At 53.4% G+C, this 18,635-nt stretch overlaps 1 protein-coding gene and 1 long non-coding RNA gene across 6 annotated transcripts in view; both read right to left on the reverse strand.

Annotated features, from left to right (window-relative positions):
- FOXO3 (forkhead box O3) overlaps positions 1-1,656 on the reverse strand; it is a 96,368-nt gene extending 94,712 nt beyond the window's left edge. The window contains exon 1 of the mRNA XM_075414266.1: positions 572-1,656. Within this exon, the coding sequence (XP_075270381.1) occupies positions 572-1,141 (570 nt within the window). The 5' untranslated portion in view covers positions 1,142-1,656. The remainder of the gene's footprint in view (positions 1-571) is intronic.
- A 1,860-nt stretch (positions 1,657-3,516) lies between these two features.
- LOC142365755 (uncharacterized) lies at positions 3,517-7,500 on the reverse strand. 5 transcript variants are annotated; one of them, XR_012766629.1, is made up of 4 exons: positions 7,304-7,500; positions 4,952-5,226; positions 4,584-4,650; positions 3,517-3,846 (listed from the first exon to the last, which is right to left on the reverse strand). It is a non-coding gene; the product is annotated as an uncharacterized LOC142365755 (long non-coding RNA). The 5 variants fall into 5 exon arrangements; XR_012766630.1 differs by having other exon boundaries at positions 3,517-4,089; XR_012766628.1 differs by having other exon boundaries at positions 3,517-4,217.
- Between the last annotated feature and the right edge of the window lie 11,135 nt (positions 7,501-18,635).

The raw sequence follows: 18,635 nt of genomic DNA on the forward strand, positions 1-18,635 counted from the left end.
TTCATGAAGAAACGTCAAGACCCGAATTTCCCTCTATTGCCTTTGAGGAACGTGTGGGAAACCACTGGGGTTTTTCTCGATGAAAATAATCGACTCGTTCCGTACTTGAGCTGCGAGACTCAGACCGACCCTGAGTAAAAGCAACTCATTTCCAGCACGAGTGACACCAAAGGTACCTGTAACTTCAAAACCAAAGCAAAACAAAACAAACAAACAAAAAAAACCCTTAAAAATATTTTTTTCCTTTTTTTTTTTTTTCCCCACCGCTCTTTTTCTTCCCCTGCTTATGCGCTTGTGCACCCGAGCAGCCAGCTCCGCTCCCAGCGTTAGGAGCCCTCACCGCTCGGACACAGCGACAGGAAAGAGCCAAAACTTTTCTCACCCCCTCCCTTAAGAAATAAATTTAAAAAAACAAAAAAGGAAAAGAAAGGCAGCGGCGACAGAGCGCCCAGCAGCCCGGCCGTCGGGGAGAACCGTCGGGGGGGGGGGGGCGGGTAGAGCCGCCGGCCGCCTCCCCCCGCGGGCAGCCCACCCCAGCCCAGCCCGCCGCGGCCCCGGGACCCCTCCTCACCTTCCAGCCGGCCGAGCTGTTGCTGTCGCCCTTGTCCTTGAAGTAGGGCACGCAGCGGACCATCCAGTCGTAGATCTGGGAGAGGGTGAGGCGCTTCTCCGGGGAGCTCTCGATGGCGCGGGTGATGAGGTCGGCGTACGAGAGGTTGCCCCACGCGTTCCGCCGCGACGAGCACTTCCTCGGCGCCGCCGCCGCCGCCGGGCCCCCGCTCGGCCCCCCGCCGCCGGCCGCCGGCGAGAGGCTCGGCCCCTCCGGGCCGCCCCCGGGCAGCGGGGCCGCCGGCCGCGCCGCCTCCTCCGGGACGCCGGGGGCCGCCGCTTCCCCGCCGGCGGGGGCCGCGCCGCCGACGGCCATGGCCGAGCCGCCCCCCTCCTCCTCGTCGTCCTCCTCCTCGGGGATCATGGAGGCGGCGTCGGCGGGCGGCTCGCCGGCGGGCTTGGCGGGGCTGGCCTGCAGCTCGGGCCTCTGCAGGGGCCAGGTGCAGGAGCGGGGGCGGCTCTGCGGCTCGAACTCGGGGTCCAGCTCCACGTCCAGGGGCGAGAGCGGGGCGGGGGGCGACGCCTCTGCCATCTTGGCCTCCCCCGCGGGCGGCTGCGGCGGGGCGCTGCGACGGGGCGGGCGGCCGCCGACCCCGCTCCTCCTCCGCCGCCTCCTCGGTGCCGACGGGAGCCTAGCAGGCGGGGGGCCGCCGGGCGGGCATGCCGCTCGCCGCCGAGGGCCGGCAGGCTCTCCGCCGCGCCCCGAGCCCCGCTCGCCGCGGGCGATGCGCACGCCGGAGCTGGGGGGGGTGAAGGGAGGGAGGGAAGGAAAAAAAAAAAAGCTCAGCTTAGGAGCCGGAGCGGCGGCGCGGGGCCGGGCGGTGCCGGGGGTGGGTGCCCTCCGAGTGTGCGTTTGTTTATGTTTCACTCCATGCGGATGCAGAAGTAGCTCCAGCGGGGAACCGCGCCGTATCCAGCCGGGAAGAGGACCCCCGGCGCCTCCGAGCTCGCTCCTCGCCGCTTGCCGGGGATGCCTTCCCTTCTGGGGGGTGGGTGGTCCTTTGCCCCCCCTCCCTCGGCAGGAGGGCAGGGAGAGGGGTCCTTCAGTTTACGCCGAAGACTTTTTCCTTCTTCAGAACGCCCGGAAGGGAGCCGAAGTCTCAGCCTCCATCCAGCTGTACACCAGCGCAAGCCTGTCACTTTGCGGTGCCCCCCGAGCCACGCGCCAGCAGCCCCCCCAAAAACCTCAGAGCCGGCGGAGCAAGGGGGCTGGAGCAGGCCACCCCGGGGGCTGGTCTGTTAAAAAAAAAAAAATGAAAAAAAAATATATAAATCCTTCTTCTCGCGGGGAAAAAGCGAGCACAACGGGAACAAATCACCAGTTTTCCAACAGGTCCAGAAGCTTTAAGCCCTCCCTCGGGCTGCCAGAGAGAATAGGTTTTGTTCCAGCATCAACACCACATTCATAACCTCCTTGCTCCTGCTGCTGCCATCTTGACAGTTCCCCCCCCCCCCGCGCGCCCCCCCTTCACTCAAGTCATTTAAAAAGCGCAGGCAGAAGAGGCAGGGAGAGCCACATCGGAGGGGAGGGAGGCGGGGGGGGGGGAGGTTTGAGAATCAACAGCCACCTCCACACCGGCAGGAATCGCGATCCGAATTCACGGGGAGGGAAGAAGCAGCGCTGCCGCACGGTCGCTCCTGCGCCTTCAGCTCCGAGCAGCCTTCCCTTTAAAGGCGAAGGAGGGGAAGGCGGCACACCGCCCGCTCCCCCTGCGAGCAGCCGGCGAGAGGCAAGCGATCCGCCCGCGCCGAGCCCGCCCGCTGCCGCAGCCCGCCCGAGCCGCCCGTCACCCAGCTCGCCGCCGGCTTCCACATCCCTCCTCCTCCTCCCAACCGCCGCCGGCAGCGGCAACACAAAGTTATAGGCACACGCAGCCGGGCTCAACCTAACCGCACGGCGCGGCCCGCCCACGGGCGGTGCCGAGCTGGGGCCGCCCCGACGGGGCGGGAGCGTGGCCCGGCTGGAGAGGCCGCTGGGCGCGGCGGGGCCTGCGTTCCCCGGCGGGCCGGGGACTGTGTGCGGGGAGCGCTCGGGTCTCTCGGTGCGTACGGTGAGGCTGCCCGAGGGCGAGCTCGGCCCCGGCGCTCTGCGCTGGCTGGAGTTTGAACGGGAAAACCGGAGGGAAGCGTCTCGCTTCGCCGCCCCTCCGGGCCTTGCCGGTGGCCCGGAGGGGAGCGCGGCTTTAGCGCTCGCTGCCTGCGCTGCGCCTGACACCGGCTCCGGCTGCCCGTCGCGGCGGAGGGACAGCCCGCCGTTCCTTTCCCTACTTCTTTCCACTGGCCGTAAATTACTTCTGGTAAACTTTACATCTGAAGTCCAATTTAGCCATTTTTTGAAAACTTTCGTTCTGGCTGCGGGTGACAGGGGAGCACGTTCAGACACGTCCACACATGAACGCAGTCCTGCTGTCCTCCCTCCTCTGAGGCCGTGCCCTGGCAGAAAGCCCTCTGAAGGAGCTCATCTGAAGACGTAGTTAATGACGGGTTGGGTAAAGGGGTGACCCACAAAGCCAAGGAATAGAGAGCTGTTAATACAGATGTAGTTATAAATGCGTTACATAGCAGCGTAGGTGTATCAGTCCTCACCTAGCTTTGTGTCGACCTGAAGTACGGTCTGGATTTAGCGCAAAAACGGAGTTGTCTCCGACGCCAGATACAGACAGCTGCATGCACCGAGAAGCAGGTGTGCTTCTGAAGCGTTGCGAGGTAGAATTAGCAGACAAATTATTCCTGATTTATCGAGCGTTATAGATAAGCAACGGGATTCGAAAACCATTTGGTTTGATGAGAAAACAGCCAGGCCCTGATCCTGCATGCCTTACGCGTCCTGCTAAGTACGGGCTAAGGCCCTCAGGGCCTAGTTAGGTTTCGAATTCAAGTGGCACTCAAGTTAGGAATAGTTTGGCGTGATTTTATTACAAGGGACAGCATTTCAGCATGCATACAATTAATCCTCAGTTATCTAAATATAGTAGGAGGCACTGAATTAATCAGAACAAATGCAGCTTGGAGTAATGGAAATAATTTTCGCTGCAGCTCCATTTTGGGTCATGAGGTTGCACGCCCTGCCATGGCTTTTGTTGTAACGTGGCCCCTTACGGGAATGCGAGGCAGCTCAGACAGACACCAGCTACTCTGCCATTGCGATACACTGGCATCCGTGTATACGATTTAGCAGTCCGTAGGGGAGGAGAACCGCAGTAGCATTGAAGAGCCGGGAACCGAGATCAGACAAGGCTGTGCACAATGAGAAGACCCTTAGTCCAACGCGGCGTCTCCGAGGAGCCTCTGCTGTGGCTTTCAGCAGTTAGCCAGAGAAGGGCGGCCGCGAAACTGGGGCTGACCCTTGCCCCCTTCCCAAAGCCTGCTGCTGCTTGGGGCCGATTATCACCAGTGCGGGAACCTCCCCGAGGAGCGCTTCCTTAGGTCCTGAGGTTCCAAGGGCAACTCTGACCTTGGGCTGGATTGCAAGCTGCAAATCTAGTCCGAAACAATATTATCATCTTCATTTATTTATTTAATTGGCATTGCATTACCGTACAGGCATTGCCATTGGGTCTTCTTGTACCGGGTGAAGGCCTTGCACGTGGCGAGCAATGCTCCACTCCCTGGCAGAATTGCAGTCTAAGTAAGGCAGGCCGGGGCGGGAGAAAGGAAATAAGTAAGCAGTAACCCTATTAAAGAGATGATGGACTGAGGCACAGAGCAATTACGTGACTGCGCTGAGGTCATACAGGAAGCCCATGTCAGAACTGAGAAATAAAACTAGATCTCCTCAGCGCCAGCCCTGGGCCTTTGCTGCGGGATTATCTGCCCTCCTCAGAATTCGCTGCTGTCGCAGCCCCACAGCCTTCACCACACAAGTCACGGGACCAGCTCTTCACAGCACCACACAGCACGTGTGTGCCCATGATATGGCAGTTTAGAGGGGGAATTAAAACCACAGTATAATTGTTCCGACACATTTTACTTACCAAATGTGCATGCGCAGAACAGAAAGACAGAAGAGTTCTTCTCATTGCCGTTCTGTGGCTGGGCCCCCTGAAATACGTATGACAACTGATCAAAAATTGAATCTAAAGCCTGCACGATTCCCAGTCTCTTCCTTTAAGTACTTCAATGCCCCAAGGATGGGATTTTCAAAAAGGCTCCATTTATGGGAGTTTTATCGCTGACTTCAACTGGAATAAAGTTAGGCCAGCCCCGAGGCCATCTGGAAGCCTTGCTTGTTTACTGTGCCTGCTTCCACTGCCAGTGTTTCAGGGCAGTGCAGCGTCTTCCCCTGCACCTCCTTTTATCTACTATCCCCACGCAAGTTTACACTGAGAAGATGTGCACCTACCACGGTGCCTGATCATACGGATCTGGCAGGGTCGCAGGTGCTTTGCTGCTCCAAGTCATCTCTGCGGGTGATCTCGGCCATACGTGGACCGCACAAGAGCCGTGAGACGCGGGGCCTGTGGCATACTGCTTCGGGGAAAGTAACGATCCTATGGCAGCACTCCGGGTGGGAATCCTCCTAAGTGATTTTTGCATCGAGATCTGAGCTGCTACGTTCAACTACAGCAGGCTACGATCAGCTCGGTTTCCATCTGGCCGATTGGGAGAGCCAGCTTCCTGTAAGACAAGGGCATGACAGTTCACGGTGGTAACCCACATATGATCCCTCCTTCATTCTGCCATAACCTACATTTTCCCGGGCTGGCAGCTAGAGAAGCGCAGGGCACCTTTCTGTCTTTACCTCTCTTACACAAATATCTCCCTGCAGAAGCGTGGTTGGAGCTAAAGCTGCGTGGGGCATGGGGGACCTGGAACTTCTCCTCGTCATTAAAGAAATCTACTGTAAAGCGTACCGCCGCTCAATAAAACGATGTTATATTGCAGTTACATTAAACAACGGCTGCATTGTCTACATGGACTTCACTCAAACAAGTATACGATGGGGTGTTTTGTAAGCCACCTGCAGCCTGGTCTCCGAGAGGTTTGCGTCCGCTGCAGTAACCCTGTCTACCCCTCCCACCCACCCTGTGAGAGAGCGGTTCCCTCCGTGCACTTTTTGTTCTTCTCACAGTTCCCGACTATGTCCTTTAAACACAGATCGGGCAAAGGACGGCAGGCTCTGTGGCTGATTCAGAGCAACCCGTGTGCTGATTAGAAAGAAATGTCATCTTTAAGCCAGCCAACTTCATACTTTGAGACTTTAACCTTTCTGCCCAATTTGGCTAAAACTGGGCAATGGGTTCCACAGTTGTTAAGGGGAGATTGGCTGACTCGGAGAGCAAGGGTCCAAGTTGTGCTATGGAGACACAAAGGGTTTGCCAAAGGCGGCTACAGAGTTCTGACTATAAAATTTTCCTCAAAGCGATGAACAGCAATTTAAAGATCGATTGAAGTTGGACTTCAGCCTGTGAACTGGCTGGCTGACCGATGTAAGCAAGGGGAGGGGAAGGAAGAGACGTGCAGCAGCAGAGGGAAACGGTGACATTACTGCTGTGGAGAGCAGCGAACTCCTCCTTCCTCAAGTGATCTTGAGAATTTGGGGACCAAACCCTAAGGCTGGACGTGTTCAGTTCTGCGTACACCTAAACTTGAGCACCCACTGCCAAAGAATTCATGACCCATTTCTGCACCGTGTGGAGTATGGTGACTACGCTCACCCACATCAAAAAACAGGATCGCCTTTCTGGAAGAAACAACGTTTACAACGAAAACTCCAAAAAACTGGTCTAGAGTAAGGAGCTGTGAAGCTGAGCAAGTGGGAAAACTCAAAACCCTGTAGCTGGAAATTGTCATTAAAGCGGCCTCACGTCTGCTGAAGCTGCATCGCCAAGGCCTACCGGGAAGCTGCGCCTTGTAGGCCAAGACAGCCTCTCAGCTTCTCGTGGATAGCAGTAGTAGGTTTCTCACAGTGTTTCGTACATTTAATAACAGCCACAAATAGCAGCGCATAGCAGTGTTGCCGGCTCTCTCAGCTTTATTTATGAGCCCTGAAATACTGGTGTTTTCCTGAAATCCCTGTTCTTAAAGTCCCATTAAAGGAGCATCTCAGCTTGCATTTTAAACCAATAGCCAAGTTCCTGATGCACCGTGGATGTGACCCAAGTATACTTTCAGGGCCAGGAAGAAAGTAAGCAAAAAAAAAACCAACCCGAACCTAATTGCGTATTTTAAAGTCTTTTTAAACCTGATTTTTAAGCTGACGTTACACTACTCAAAAGCTTGCATCATAATTTTTGAATACTTGGGAGTACACGCAGTTATTGGGTTTCTATCATTAGGGTGAAATGAGTCAAATAGCCAAGATCTGATAAGAAACTACACTTGTTTGTTTTTTATGTCCAGTTTAGATTATATGAAATAATTTCAACCTCGCAGCAGCAGCTTCTGCTAACGATTCAAGGAGACATGTCATCATCTCCCCTCGCCTCCCTGTCCACCGGGACAGCTCCATAGACGTCTCGGATACCTGTGAAGACAGGCAGACCGACAGACGAATGGACAGACCGACCGACCTCCCCCGCTTGGCTCGGGCTGGTCCGAGCAGCCGAACGCCGTTCTGCCTCGCCACTGACTCGTTGGGCAACGCGGGCACGTCACTTAACCCGTCTCGGTTACCCCATACGGGCTTAATTATACCCACTTATCGCGTAATCACTCCATTATTATAACTCAACGCCTTCCTCTGCCCACGCACCTGGGGGGGGGGCAGCCGCCCTGCCCGAGGGCCCGCCGGCGGGGTTACCTCAGCGGGGCGTTCAACCGCCCGCAGGGCGCCCGCCGGGGACAGCCGCCCCTGAGGCGCTCCCCGCCGCTCGGACGAGGCGGCCCGGCGAGCCCGGGTCACCGGCACCCTGCGACCCGGCGGCGGCAAGGACGAGCGGAGCCGAGGGCCAGGCCGCGGCCGCCGACCCCGCCGAGCGCTACCGCAGCTGCAGCCGCTGCCCGCCCGCCCCTTCGCCGCAGCCCCGCCCTCTCGCGGCGGCCCCGCCCCCTCTAGGCCGCCCCGCCCGCACCAAGCTAGGCTGCGCCGTGCAAACAGATGATGTCATGCTCTGGAGCCGCGCGTGACCGTCGCGGCCCGCCCTCGCCGCCCATTGGCTAGTGCTCGTCGCCCGTCAGGGCAGCGGCGCTTCTCATTGGTCGGTGCCGCCACCCCGCCACCGCCCCTTGGAAAATAATAAACAATCGAGTAAAATGCGGCGGGGGGGTGCGGGCGTCGGTGTCGTCCCGGGTCCCGTCCGTGGTGGGCTTGGGCAGCCTTGGCCGGGGCGCTGCTGGGTGGCGGCGGCGGGCTCGCTGGTCGGCAGGCCCCGGCTGGCGGGGACGCGGCTCCCGGTGCGCGGAGCGGGCGAGGGGCTCTGGTAAGGGACCCCGCAAGCCCTGCCCGGGCCCCGTCGTGTGAAGCCGCCCCGTCGTCCTGGCTGCGGGCGCCGGGAGAAAAGCCTTCCCGGGGAAGCCCTGGGCGTGGAGTGAGGGAAGGCCACCGGGTACCCGCCTGGCAGCGGGACCCGAGAGCTGAAACCGTGGCGATCGCTGCTTGGCTTTGCGGGGCAGAGCGCGTCCCCGGGGCGGCTGCGGGGCACTGTGCGGAGGAGGTGTAGCCTCCATCCCTGCTCCGCTGTGGCTTGTACGGCACGGAGTTCCAATACCTGCCCACCGCAGCCCTGCTCCCCTCCGCCTGCGAAGGCGGGGCACGCCGGTATAGCGGGGGCTTCGGTCGGGGACCAGGGGAGGAGAGGGGGGGCTGCAGGAAAGGATTTCCCTTTGCGGAGGCTCCTTTTCAGAGCAGGTGCCTACACACAGCCCGCTTCGGTTCCTTCCAAGCATTAACTCCTTTCTCCTGTGTGCGGCCCCTGCAGGAAGAAGCCCGAGCGCTCCCCTCCCCCTGCCCTTCCCCATCTCCAGTGGTCAGAGCGCTTGCTTAGGAGCTGGAGATGTGGCTCCTGGGCCCTTTCCCAGAACTTTGCGTTTTGTCCTCTTGACGAATGTTCGGTGTAAAGTACACAGGGCAGACTTGGAAAGGGGGACTGAAATCCGAGGCTGTTCCACTCCCTTCCCCGTGGCAGTGTTGTTGCTGCTGGGTCACGGCCTCTCCCCGATGGCTCCCGTGAATCCCAAATCCCCACCCTCTCCCCCCAGGCAGCAGGACGGGTTCAACAGGCTGGCTGGAAATGGAGCGTGCCTTAGGCTGGCCTGCCTCCCCGGTCAGAGACTCTTCGGGCTGTCCTACCTCCTGGGTCACAGACTCTTCAAGCTGGCCTGCCTCCCCGGTCAGAGCCTCTTCGAGCTGTCCTACCTCCCCGGTCAGAGACTCTTCAGGAAGGTCCGAGGGAGGCACCTGAACCCTGTCGGGCAGAAGTGGGCAGAAGTTGCCCGTGGGTCTCCCAGCGTGGGGTCACTGGAAGGCACACAGCGGGAAGGAAGTCACCCCTGAGGAGTTGAGGAAGGGTTCGAAGGAGCTGGTGAAATGTTAAGCAAAAGCGGCCAGCGGCTCAGCACATGGTGGGGAAGTCGATGATAAGCATTTGCAGCTGGTTCCCTCTCCCACCCAGGAGGAACTGGGCGGCTGCTGACTCAGGAGCTGCACCAAGTCGGAGGAATGGGTAGGGGTCACGTTTCCCGCGTGCCTGAGAGACGCCTCAGCCAGCGACGGGCACCTCCTGCCTGCTGCCCCGTCTTGGAAGAGCGATCACAGCACCGTGCTGTGAGGAGCTGGAGCCCGCCGGTATGCGTTGGCTGTGCTCTGAGCGGGCTGCGCAGCCGGGGCCGGGGCTCTCGTCTTGCACCGAGACGTGTCTGAGCCCCAAATTCCAGCGCTGGGCTCGGGGGGAAGAGAGGCACGGAGCTGCCCAACGCGGGGCGGCTCCGGGTATGCGAAACGCAGAATGTCCTGTATCTTGGGATGCTGACAGCCTAAAAATAGGACTCCAGAGCCTCCAGGATTAGGCATCGGCTGAGCAAGAGCCTTTGGGAGGGCAGTTCTGAACTTTAATGCCTCAGTTCTGCCCCTGGTCCTGCTTCTGGTGTTGAAGGCCTTACATTCCTTGCAGCTCATGTGAGTGTCACTTCAACGTGCTCTGGGCATGCCATCATAGCTAACTGCCCTGCAAACTCCTCTTGGAATCTGAAAAGTTGAGTTCTTCCGTTTGTACGCACCCTTGCCTGCCCTGCAAAATAATTTCCTTCAGCCTCGCAAACCGCTGTGTTAAAGGTGTGCACCTTAAGTCACTCACTGCTGTTTTACCCATGGAGAGCCAATGACAGCGAGAACGAGACCCGATTTTATTTTTTTTTTTATTATTATTTTTTAGGGGGTACCATTTAAGTGAGCGCACGTAATTGAACACATCCTGAGAACTGATCTGCTGAAGAGCCTGTTTTTTCTAAATACGTAGCTACTCTTCATAATAGGCATGTTAAGCGTAAAACATATCTAGGTAGGGGTCTTATAAGCCTTGTTTTACCAGAATGGATTTTTTCCTTGGAAGTAAACAGGGAAAACTGGGGAGGAACTCTAGCTGAGGTCTGACAGATGTTCAAGTATGCGAGTCTTAAAAAGGAACGTATGCTATTCAGTTTGCTCACAGAGGCTTTGTGACCTGTGTCTTCGCAGTAATGATGACACAAGCTTTTTTGAATAAAAGGAAGAAATTAAATGCCTTGGCTAATTGTACGCTTGCTAGCTAGCTAACTGAGGACACCATCTGACTGTGAAAATCGTTGGTGCACCCAAACCTCTCTAGCTGGGGAGAATATCTGAAGTGAGAGTGTTCCCATATCTGTGGGTTAGAAGAGCTGTTTAAAAAATCTTCCTAATTGGAAAATTAAATACTATTGCTTTAAAGCAGTGGTGCAGTGCTTTGAAAAATTAAGACCATATGGAATCATTTATTACTTTTCAATATGTATTCAGTCTCTGGTGCAATTTTATGTACCCGCTAATGCATAAAGTCTTTTGGAGCAGGAATAAAGCCCCACAAAGCATGATTTAATGCTATAGGGTCACCAAATCTGTTTCAGATTACTGGACATTTCAGTCTGCTGAAAAGAAGGGGATGTCCCTGAACCAGTGAAACAATGATGGGGCAGAGGGGGGGAAACCCATAAATCTGGAACGCTTTGGAAATGTAGTGCACGTATCAACAAAAACTTTTAAAGGATTCAGTGGGGATTTGGTCACGTAAGAGATACAGTTATGAAACAAATTATACTAAGCAACAGGAAAGTTAAAACGAAGTCAGTGTTAATAGTACAATACTTGGTTGGAATTTAAGACGTCTTAATGAATCATGTTTTCAAACAGTACAGGCCCACATAAGCATGTGACTGTAAGAGAAAATAAGAGCAAGTAATCCGGGAGTGCACAAAAGTGCTTTTGTTTACAGTTCTGCAGTCACTGGAAGTGCCTATTCTTCAGCTTATTCACAAACACCTCTGGCTCTTTCTTCCAGAAATCCTATCCAAACGATTTTGTTCTGACTTTGTCAGGAGAGGACTTTGTGCTTCGGTTCTTTTCGTACGGCTGCTACAAGGTTCAGCCTTACAGTGCCCTTCCTCTGGCAAGGGGCTGCAATGGGTCCCATGCCTTAGCCACTTTTTTTTTTTCCTTTTTTTTGTGAGCTCAGTGACAAGCCGTGGGGCAGTATTTGCTCTCAGGGCCCGGGCATTTCCCTTTCACTGGTTCGGCAGGGACCACGAAGAGGCCAAGGCTGACAAGTTAACCGTGCACGGTCCGTGCCACCTGGTAGAGAGCTCGGCAGGCATGGGAGGCAGTCTTTATGCCTTTATCACGAGCTGGAGAGCAGTGTAACTCTCTAGCTAGTTATAATTTAACAGAAAACCCATTTTTCATCTTGCTGTGGTGTTGTACTTTCTTTTAAATGTCATCTGTAGAGTCTCCCAGTGAGTGGGAGCTTCAGTTTTGCTTTGTATTTCTTACAGATACTGAAAAAAAAATTTTCATACGAGCATGATCCACCAGGTTATTGAAAAAGAGCCAAATTCTTTCTTAGAGGCATAAGGAAGCTAAAAAGAGTTTGCAGTAACTTTTATACTTCAGTCAAACTATTCTGTCAGTACATATTTGTCATTTATAACCACTAGATTAAAATTAACCGTTTCTTTTATTAAGGTTGAAACCTTACCTTTTTAGAAGTTACTAAGCAAGTAAATTATTCTTCAGCTTTCCTGTAGCACTGAAGCGTGTTCATCACTGTTGTGCCTTCCATCATTGTTTAAGCACTTGATAATGATAGTAGTCATTTCAAATAAATTCAGATCTTTTGTTTAAAATATATAGAGTATGTGTGCTTCTCCTGTATCGACAGCTTAACGTGGCCTCTCCCACCTGCTCAAATTATAGCATCAAAATAAAACTCTTCAGGCAAAATGAATCCAGCTGAATGAATACATAATTAGGATTATGACAAAGATCATGAGAAGTAATTGCTGTCTGTGAATGACTTTTGTCTAGATCCTATATCTTAGCCATTGGAAAAGATTAAATAAAATCCTCTTTAAAGTCCCTTAAAACTTTCCTGAGAGTACTTGTCAGTTTAGGTATGTATTCCGACTTTGACTTGTAAGTGTGACTGGTAAGACTATTACTTGCCCATAGATGGCAATAGCATTACACTGTTGAAGTAGCCCTCAGCCTATGAAATGAGGCTGTGATAGTGGTGAATATTAACTTGGGGAATGGAAAGAAAAAAATAGCTTGCCTTTTTTTTTTTTTTTTGGCTGCAGCAGTAGTGATGGGGGACTGTTCTACTTGCAGGAATGTTGGGACTAATCATGTGAGAAAAGATCCTGGAGTGATGAGGCAGCGTATTTCCCATGTCTGAGGTCAGGATTTGTTCTGTGAAGCTGACCTTTAAAACAGCCTGAAAATGAGGAACGTGGCACCAGAGAGCAGAGCAGGAAGCATGAAGTGATGTAAGAGATGTTTCTTCTGCACATGAAACACTATTTTTTTTTCTTTAAAGCTCCAGGTTTATGATTCAGCATTTTCTGCCACTGACAGAATATAATGAAGGGGAAAAATCTGTGGAAAAAGAGAAATTCCGATTGTTCTAGTCAAAAGCTAATAAAATATTAGCCATCAAGTATTTTTGTTCCCTTCTGCTGAGATGGGGGGAGGATGTATCTTTTCCCCAAATCGCTTTTCCCTCAACCTTCTGATATGAGAACCCTGGAATGGTAGAAAAAGTGGCATTTAGGCTCAGCCTGGATGCCACATCTACCAGCTTCATTGGTGTTGGATAGCTGCGGTGCTGCTGTTTTGCCTCTGACAAGCGACAGCAGGACAGACCTGCCGCATGAAAGCTTCGGGGTGCCAGTGCTGAGCAGATGTTTGATGCAGGATGCGCAGCTCCAGGACTCCCCAGGGCTGAAGCATCAGCCCATGTGAGGTTGCCAGCCTGGGTTTCGTCCCAGCTGATGCAAGACCTCAGGCACAAGCCCTCTTCTCTGAGCTTATGCAAAAGTGCCTTTACTGCCTTTTCTTCCTTATTTCTTGCCTTTTCTTCCTTATTTCTTGCCTTTTCTTCCTGTGTCCTTTCTTTTGCTGAGATGCATGATGCTGCACTGAGAGGCCTGATGTGCCTGCTGGAGGCTCTGCTGCGATGGAAGTCTCGTCTTTCCAGTGTCAGTGTGAGCCCTTAGACCACTACTGGGCAGGAAAAGGATGCCCCAGCGTTTTGCCACCACTCTGATCTGAAGGCCCACAGACTTGTCAGGAAAGTGGGTTCAGAAGGAGAAAGTGAGGGAGTTGCTTCATCCTTCCCCCTTCTTGGAGGCTGGTTCTGCGTTAAGATGGTGTTTATCTCTCTTGGTAAAGGTGGTGGTGGTGGGGAGCACTCCCAGGTACTGGAGCTCAGCTGGTCCACGGCAAGGTCCCTGGCACAGCATTGGCCCAGGCTGTGAGCAGTTTCCCAAGCAATTCCCGAAGTCTGGCTCCAGCCAGAGGGTTTAATAGCCTGGACACGGCCACTCTGTGCCCGTTGGCTGGTTTATCCCTATGGATGTGGTCTGGGCATGCCTGGGGCAACCTGTGCTCAGAGCTGTACCCTGCGCAGGGGCAGCCTTGCTGGTTTTCGGTTGCTCCAAATGCCAGTCAGAAAGAAGCTGGCTTGCATCTGCCTAAGACTCTGAATTTTTTTCATTTAAGAGTCCTAAGGGACAAGCAACTGGATTTGAGCATGTACGGTATTCATGAGACTGGCACTGGGATGGCTTGCGTGTTTTAAATTGATGTTGAAAAATGGGTGGTGGAACATTAGAGCCATACAAAATGATTCAGAGCCTGAAGAAAATGCTTTGCAATGGGAAATTCGAAGCACTCGCTCTCTCTAGCTTATCAAAAAAGAGCGAGCAGTGGATTGATTATGATGGTGAAGGAACTTCCTTGGGAGAAAAATATCAGGTACTGAAAGGCTCTTTAATCTAGTAAATTATGGGAATGTGTAGCAGCAAGCTGAAACTAGATAAATTCATATGAAAAACTGGGCACAAATTTATTGGAATGAAGGTGATTAATCACTGTAACAAGCTGTCAGGGCGGTTGGCACATTTTCCAGATGTGTCCAAGCCAAGACGGGCACGTTTCTGATGGATGTGCTCTAACTGCAGTTAAAAGCGTGAGTGACACTGTAGTCAAGTCTCAGGCAAGGTAAGCAGGTGAGGTTTGAAGGGCTGTGATGTACAAGAGGTCTGATTAACAGTTCCCAAAGGAGCCACGAAGATGTAATTGTTCCCATCTGTCCTTAACCTCTGAGAGACTGAGACAAACAGCACTGAGCAAAAAGTGGAAGGGAAGAATCCAGATGACAGCCCTGTCGCTGGCACACTAATGTGCCCCCTGTTTCTAAGGGGGGTGTATCTTTCATCTGCTCGGGGCTTTAGTAATATATTCTCAACACCCATCGCAATATGCAACAACACTGAGCATTCAAATGCCTGGCTCACTAAATGCCATGTGGGGTGCTTGCACTCTGTACAGGGAAAGTCAGGTGCCTCAAAAGAGCAGAATCTGACTGCACAAGGAGCTGCTTGCACCAACCAGCAGAGGATGTGAGCCTGGAAGGGGAAGTCATACGGGGAAACCCAGGCAGTCAAGAGCTGCTCACATTTGAAAAATAAACAATAATTGAAAAAAAAAAAAAAAAAGCGCCATAAACATGAAATGTTAACCAGAGGGTGACCCATCTCCACTGGTATTTTCCTCGCTTCTTTGCCCATGTTTCGAAGAAGATACAGCCTGCACGTTCTCCTTAGGATACTGGCAATGGAGAGGATCACTGCAAGCTGAACCACGTGGGAATAGGAGGAGGAATAGAGAGACTGTGGTGATGAAGGGGTGGCAGAACAGGACTGGGGAGCTTCCTGAAGCTCCTACAGCAGCAAGCCCAAGCAAGGGCCATCTCTTTTTATAGAGCCATAGTCATGGGGTTTTCTTTGAGGAGTCCACCATATGCCAAATCCTATGAGTGCCCTGGATTTCAGGGCATCAGGGTTTCAGGCCTGCTCAAAAGCCGGACTTGTCCCAACTGGAAGGGCACTGGCTTATACGGCTGGGGAAGAAATGAGACTGTTATCAACTCCAAATCTGTTCCAAGTGTTGTGATGTTTCGAGAGCAATGTCAGGATCCCAGCAGGTGAAAGAGAAGACACAGAGCACCAAGGAGATTTCTTCACTGAGATACGGAGAGCACCTTGTCATCACAGCTGCACCTGAAGTTGGGTAATTCACAGCTGGGTGATTCACCCTTTCTCGTAAGGCCACTTGTATGCGCAATGAGCACCCCAGAATTAAATAAAACCCCAGGCACGGATGGCCCTGCTCACCAGCTCTGCTTGCCGAAAAGTCCCCATGTGCAGGGCCAGCAATGACTCCTCCAAAGATCTTCTGCACCCCAGGGTGGAGAGGCCTCTCAGCACCAAGCCAACGTGGTGCCAAGAAGGGCAGGCTGGAGACAGCCGTCCCAGGGGGGATCTGCCGGCCTGAGGAGCCACGAGGCAGCCATGCAGCAGCCCTGGGCTTCCCACACGCTGTCGGCGGCCTGCCTGCAGCTTCGCTCGGGGGAACGCACGCCCCGCACCCCGCACCCAGGGGTCCTGCGCGGCAGGGCGGCCGGGAGGGTTTTGCTGGAGCCGTTGCAAGGCAGGGTTGGGCCATGGAGGGAAGGCTGGGATAGCATCAAGTGATGTGAAACACCATGTTAACCTGAACACAAGGCAGCCCCATTTCCAAGGGCACAGGGTGCCCCCAGAGCGCCATGTCCAGCCACACATGTGGCTCTTCCCTCCGGCCAGCATCAAGCGTGCCTGGGCTGCTGCCCAAGGGCGCTGTGCAGGCACCTGGCGTGGTCCATGCCAGCAGAGCGGATAGTTGGACCCTCCATTTTTTGCCAGCGCTTTCTGAAAGACATCTCCGCTCGAGCTCGTGTGGTATATTTATTTTACTTTGATCTCAGCGAAGGTGAAAGTGGGCATATTTTATCTTTTTTTTTGTTTTGTTTTTTTTGGAACGAGCTCTGCAGCAGCAGCCGGCCCGCTGCAGCCGGCTCCGGGCCCCTGTGCCGCGGTGCCGCGCCGCCATCTTGTGGGCTGCGCGTCCCTTGCAGGCCGCGGCGCAGCTCGGGGCCCGGCGCGCCGGCCTCACGCAGCCGGATGAGTTTTCCCCCCCTAAGTTTTCCAAAGCAGTTTTAAAATATGAAAGATATTTTAAAAATAGGAGTGGGAGAAAGCCCGAGGCACTGCCCTGGGTCGCACAGTCCGTTTTGCGTGCTGGCGACGGAGCAGGTGGCGGCGTTTACAGAGCCCCAGTAGCTGCAAGCTTTTGTGGGGGCCATGGGCTGCCCAGATGTCTCCTTCCATTATCCTAAGGACAGGTATTCCGGCACATCTTTGCCAATCTAGAATGTTATAGCCCCAGCTCGCTATTTCTTTTTTACCACTGGAGAGCCCAGCGCAGGCGTGCCCTGGGGAAGACGAGTGAAGGGGACCAGGGAACGCGTTTCAATCGCAAGTTCTACCGAACGGCACAAAGAACGAGCACAATTTACCTGAAAGTGTCTGCTCGGCACTATGGAAAGACCCCCGCTGAAGAGAGAGCAGTGCTGGTTCTCGCACGCTGATGTGGGAAAGGGTGAGGGGAAAAAAAACTTTCTCTCCCCTGTGGCCAGAGGAGCGATGCTGACGCACGGTGGAGCTAGATGATGGCGTACAATGCGCCCAAGCACAAAGGTATTCCTACAAAACAGGATTAGAGACTGGCTTTCTCTTCTCGGAATCAGCCTTTCATGCTAATTTACTGCTTATCCCGTCTTAGCCCGGGTTCTCCATTTTGCCTAGATTATGGAACAGCGGCGCCTCAGAGTCACTTAAAATACAGCGTTGAACTTGTCTGTTGCTGCTGATGGTAAAGGCACCAAATTTAGGGGAGAGGGAGCCACAAATCCTGATGGCATGTCTACCCTCTCCCTGCATCAGGAGCACGTCAGCTCCAGTGGAACGGTAAAACCTCCCCAAGAGCCGTAGCACAACATGGCTTTGTGCATCCCCCCCCCTTGCATGGCTGTGGCAGAGCTGTGGAGTGCAGTCAATGGGAAGATGGGAGCTTGTGCCCGTTTTAATCCAAGAAATGGGAAGCTCTGCTGAAACCCCCTTCCCCCTGCTTTTGGCCTCTGCTTACCCTGTTAGATGCAAGACAAGAATTCAATCACCTTCCTGTTTAAAAGACAGGAGGTGCTAAAGGCCAGCTCCTGCTTTATAGCGACCTACCTTTCACTCTAGCCAGGAACCCAAGTAACATTGGAGAATTTAGACCCAAGGGCTGCAGCTGTTGCTGTTCATTTCTCACTTGGGACATAGGCAGGAGCATGTGTCATTAACCGCTCAATGCCTTCAGCTCCAGATGAGCTGGCAAAGGCGTTCTCAGCCCAGAAAGCTTTTCTGTTTTCTTTCCAGCTGTAGCAGTTGATCAGGGAAGCAGGTGGTTTAGCAGTCGGTCGTGCTCTCCTTGCAAACCTTGCTCCTCTTCCACACCAAGACACTTAGCCTTTGATTCATCATTGCACTCTCATTTTGGAAAACTTGAAGTTAAATAAAACCTGGACCAAACAGAGGAGAACCGCAGGGCTGCCTGGATGCTAAACTGTGGTGGCAGATGGTTAAACAGGAGACAGCTGGCTATCAAGCCTTTGAGTTTCACAGAAGGAAGGGCTGAGGTGGAGGAGTGAGGTGCCTGAGCAGCACCGTCCAGCCGACTGAGGGCAAGCAGGGATGGCAGGCAGGCCCCTGTTCAGCAAGGGGACGCTAGTTCTCAGGCTGAACAGGGAAAGGTGATCTGGCAAGGGCATACATTTGTAATGGTACAGCAGACCCCTGGAAAGACCAGAAAATGAGAACAATGAATTAACAAGCTGCCGTGGCTCCAGGAAAGCCATTACAGACATGCTGGTGTCATGAGCACATCTGATGCACAGAAGCTATCTAACCTTCAACATTGTGCCTTATAAAGCACCTGTGGGGCACTGGGTAAGGCTGTTAACTGTTAGGGTCAACCTTAGCAGACAGAGGTGTCCTCAAGTATGGGTTGCTGTGATACACTCAAGTAATTTCTCCATGATGTCAATAACTTATTTCTTAAGTAGTTCAAGAATTGACACACTGGTGTCCATTAACCAAGCCTTAACTCATGGCTATGGGAGCAGCTACGGGCTACAAGGACTGCAAAACCCATTCATAGGTCCTTGAGTGTATATATATATATATATATACACACACACATATACACATACACACTACTGTGACAGCTTGTTGTTGGCCATTAGTAAAACAAATAACCAATGCGTATGAAAAGCCTACGCAGACAATGACAGGCATTGGCTTCAGCAGATGTCTTGATGCTTGAGCACTGTCTTCAGGTGCTGTGAGAGCAAAGGATGAAATCATGCCGACTTTTAAAGAAGTGTGTATTGTGAAATTATAAATGAACAGAATTGCAGTCAGACCAAAATACCAAT

This window comes from Opisthocomus hoazin, chromosome 2, assembly GCF_030867145.1.
Source record: "Opisthocomus hoazin isolate bOpiHoa1 chromosome 2, bOpiHoa1.hap1, whole genome shotgun sequence".
NCBI classification, from domain to species: Eukaryota; Metazoa; Chordata; class Aves; order Opisthocomiformes; family Opisthocomidae; genus Opisthocomus; species Opisthocomus hoazin.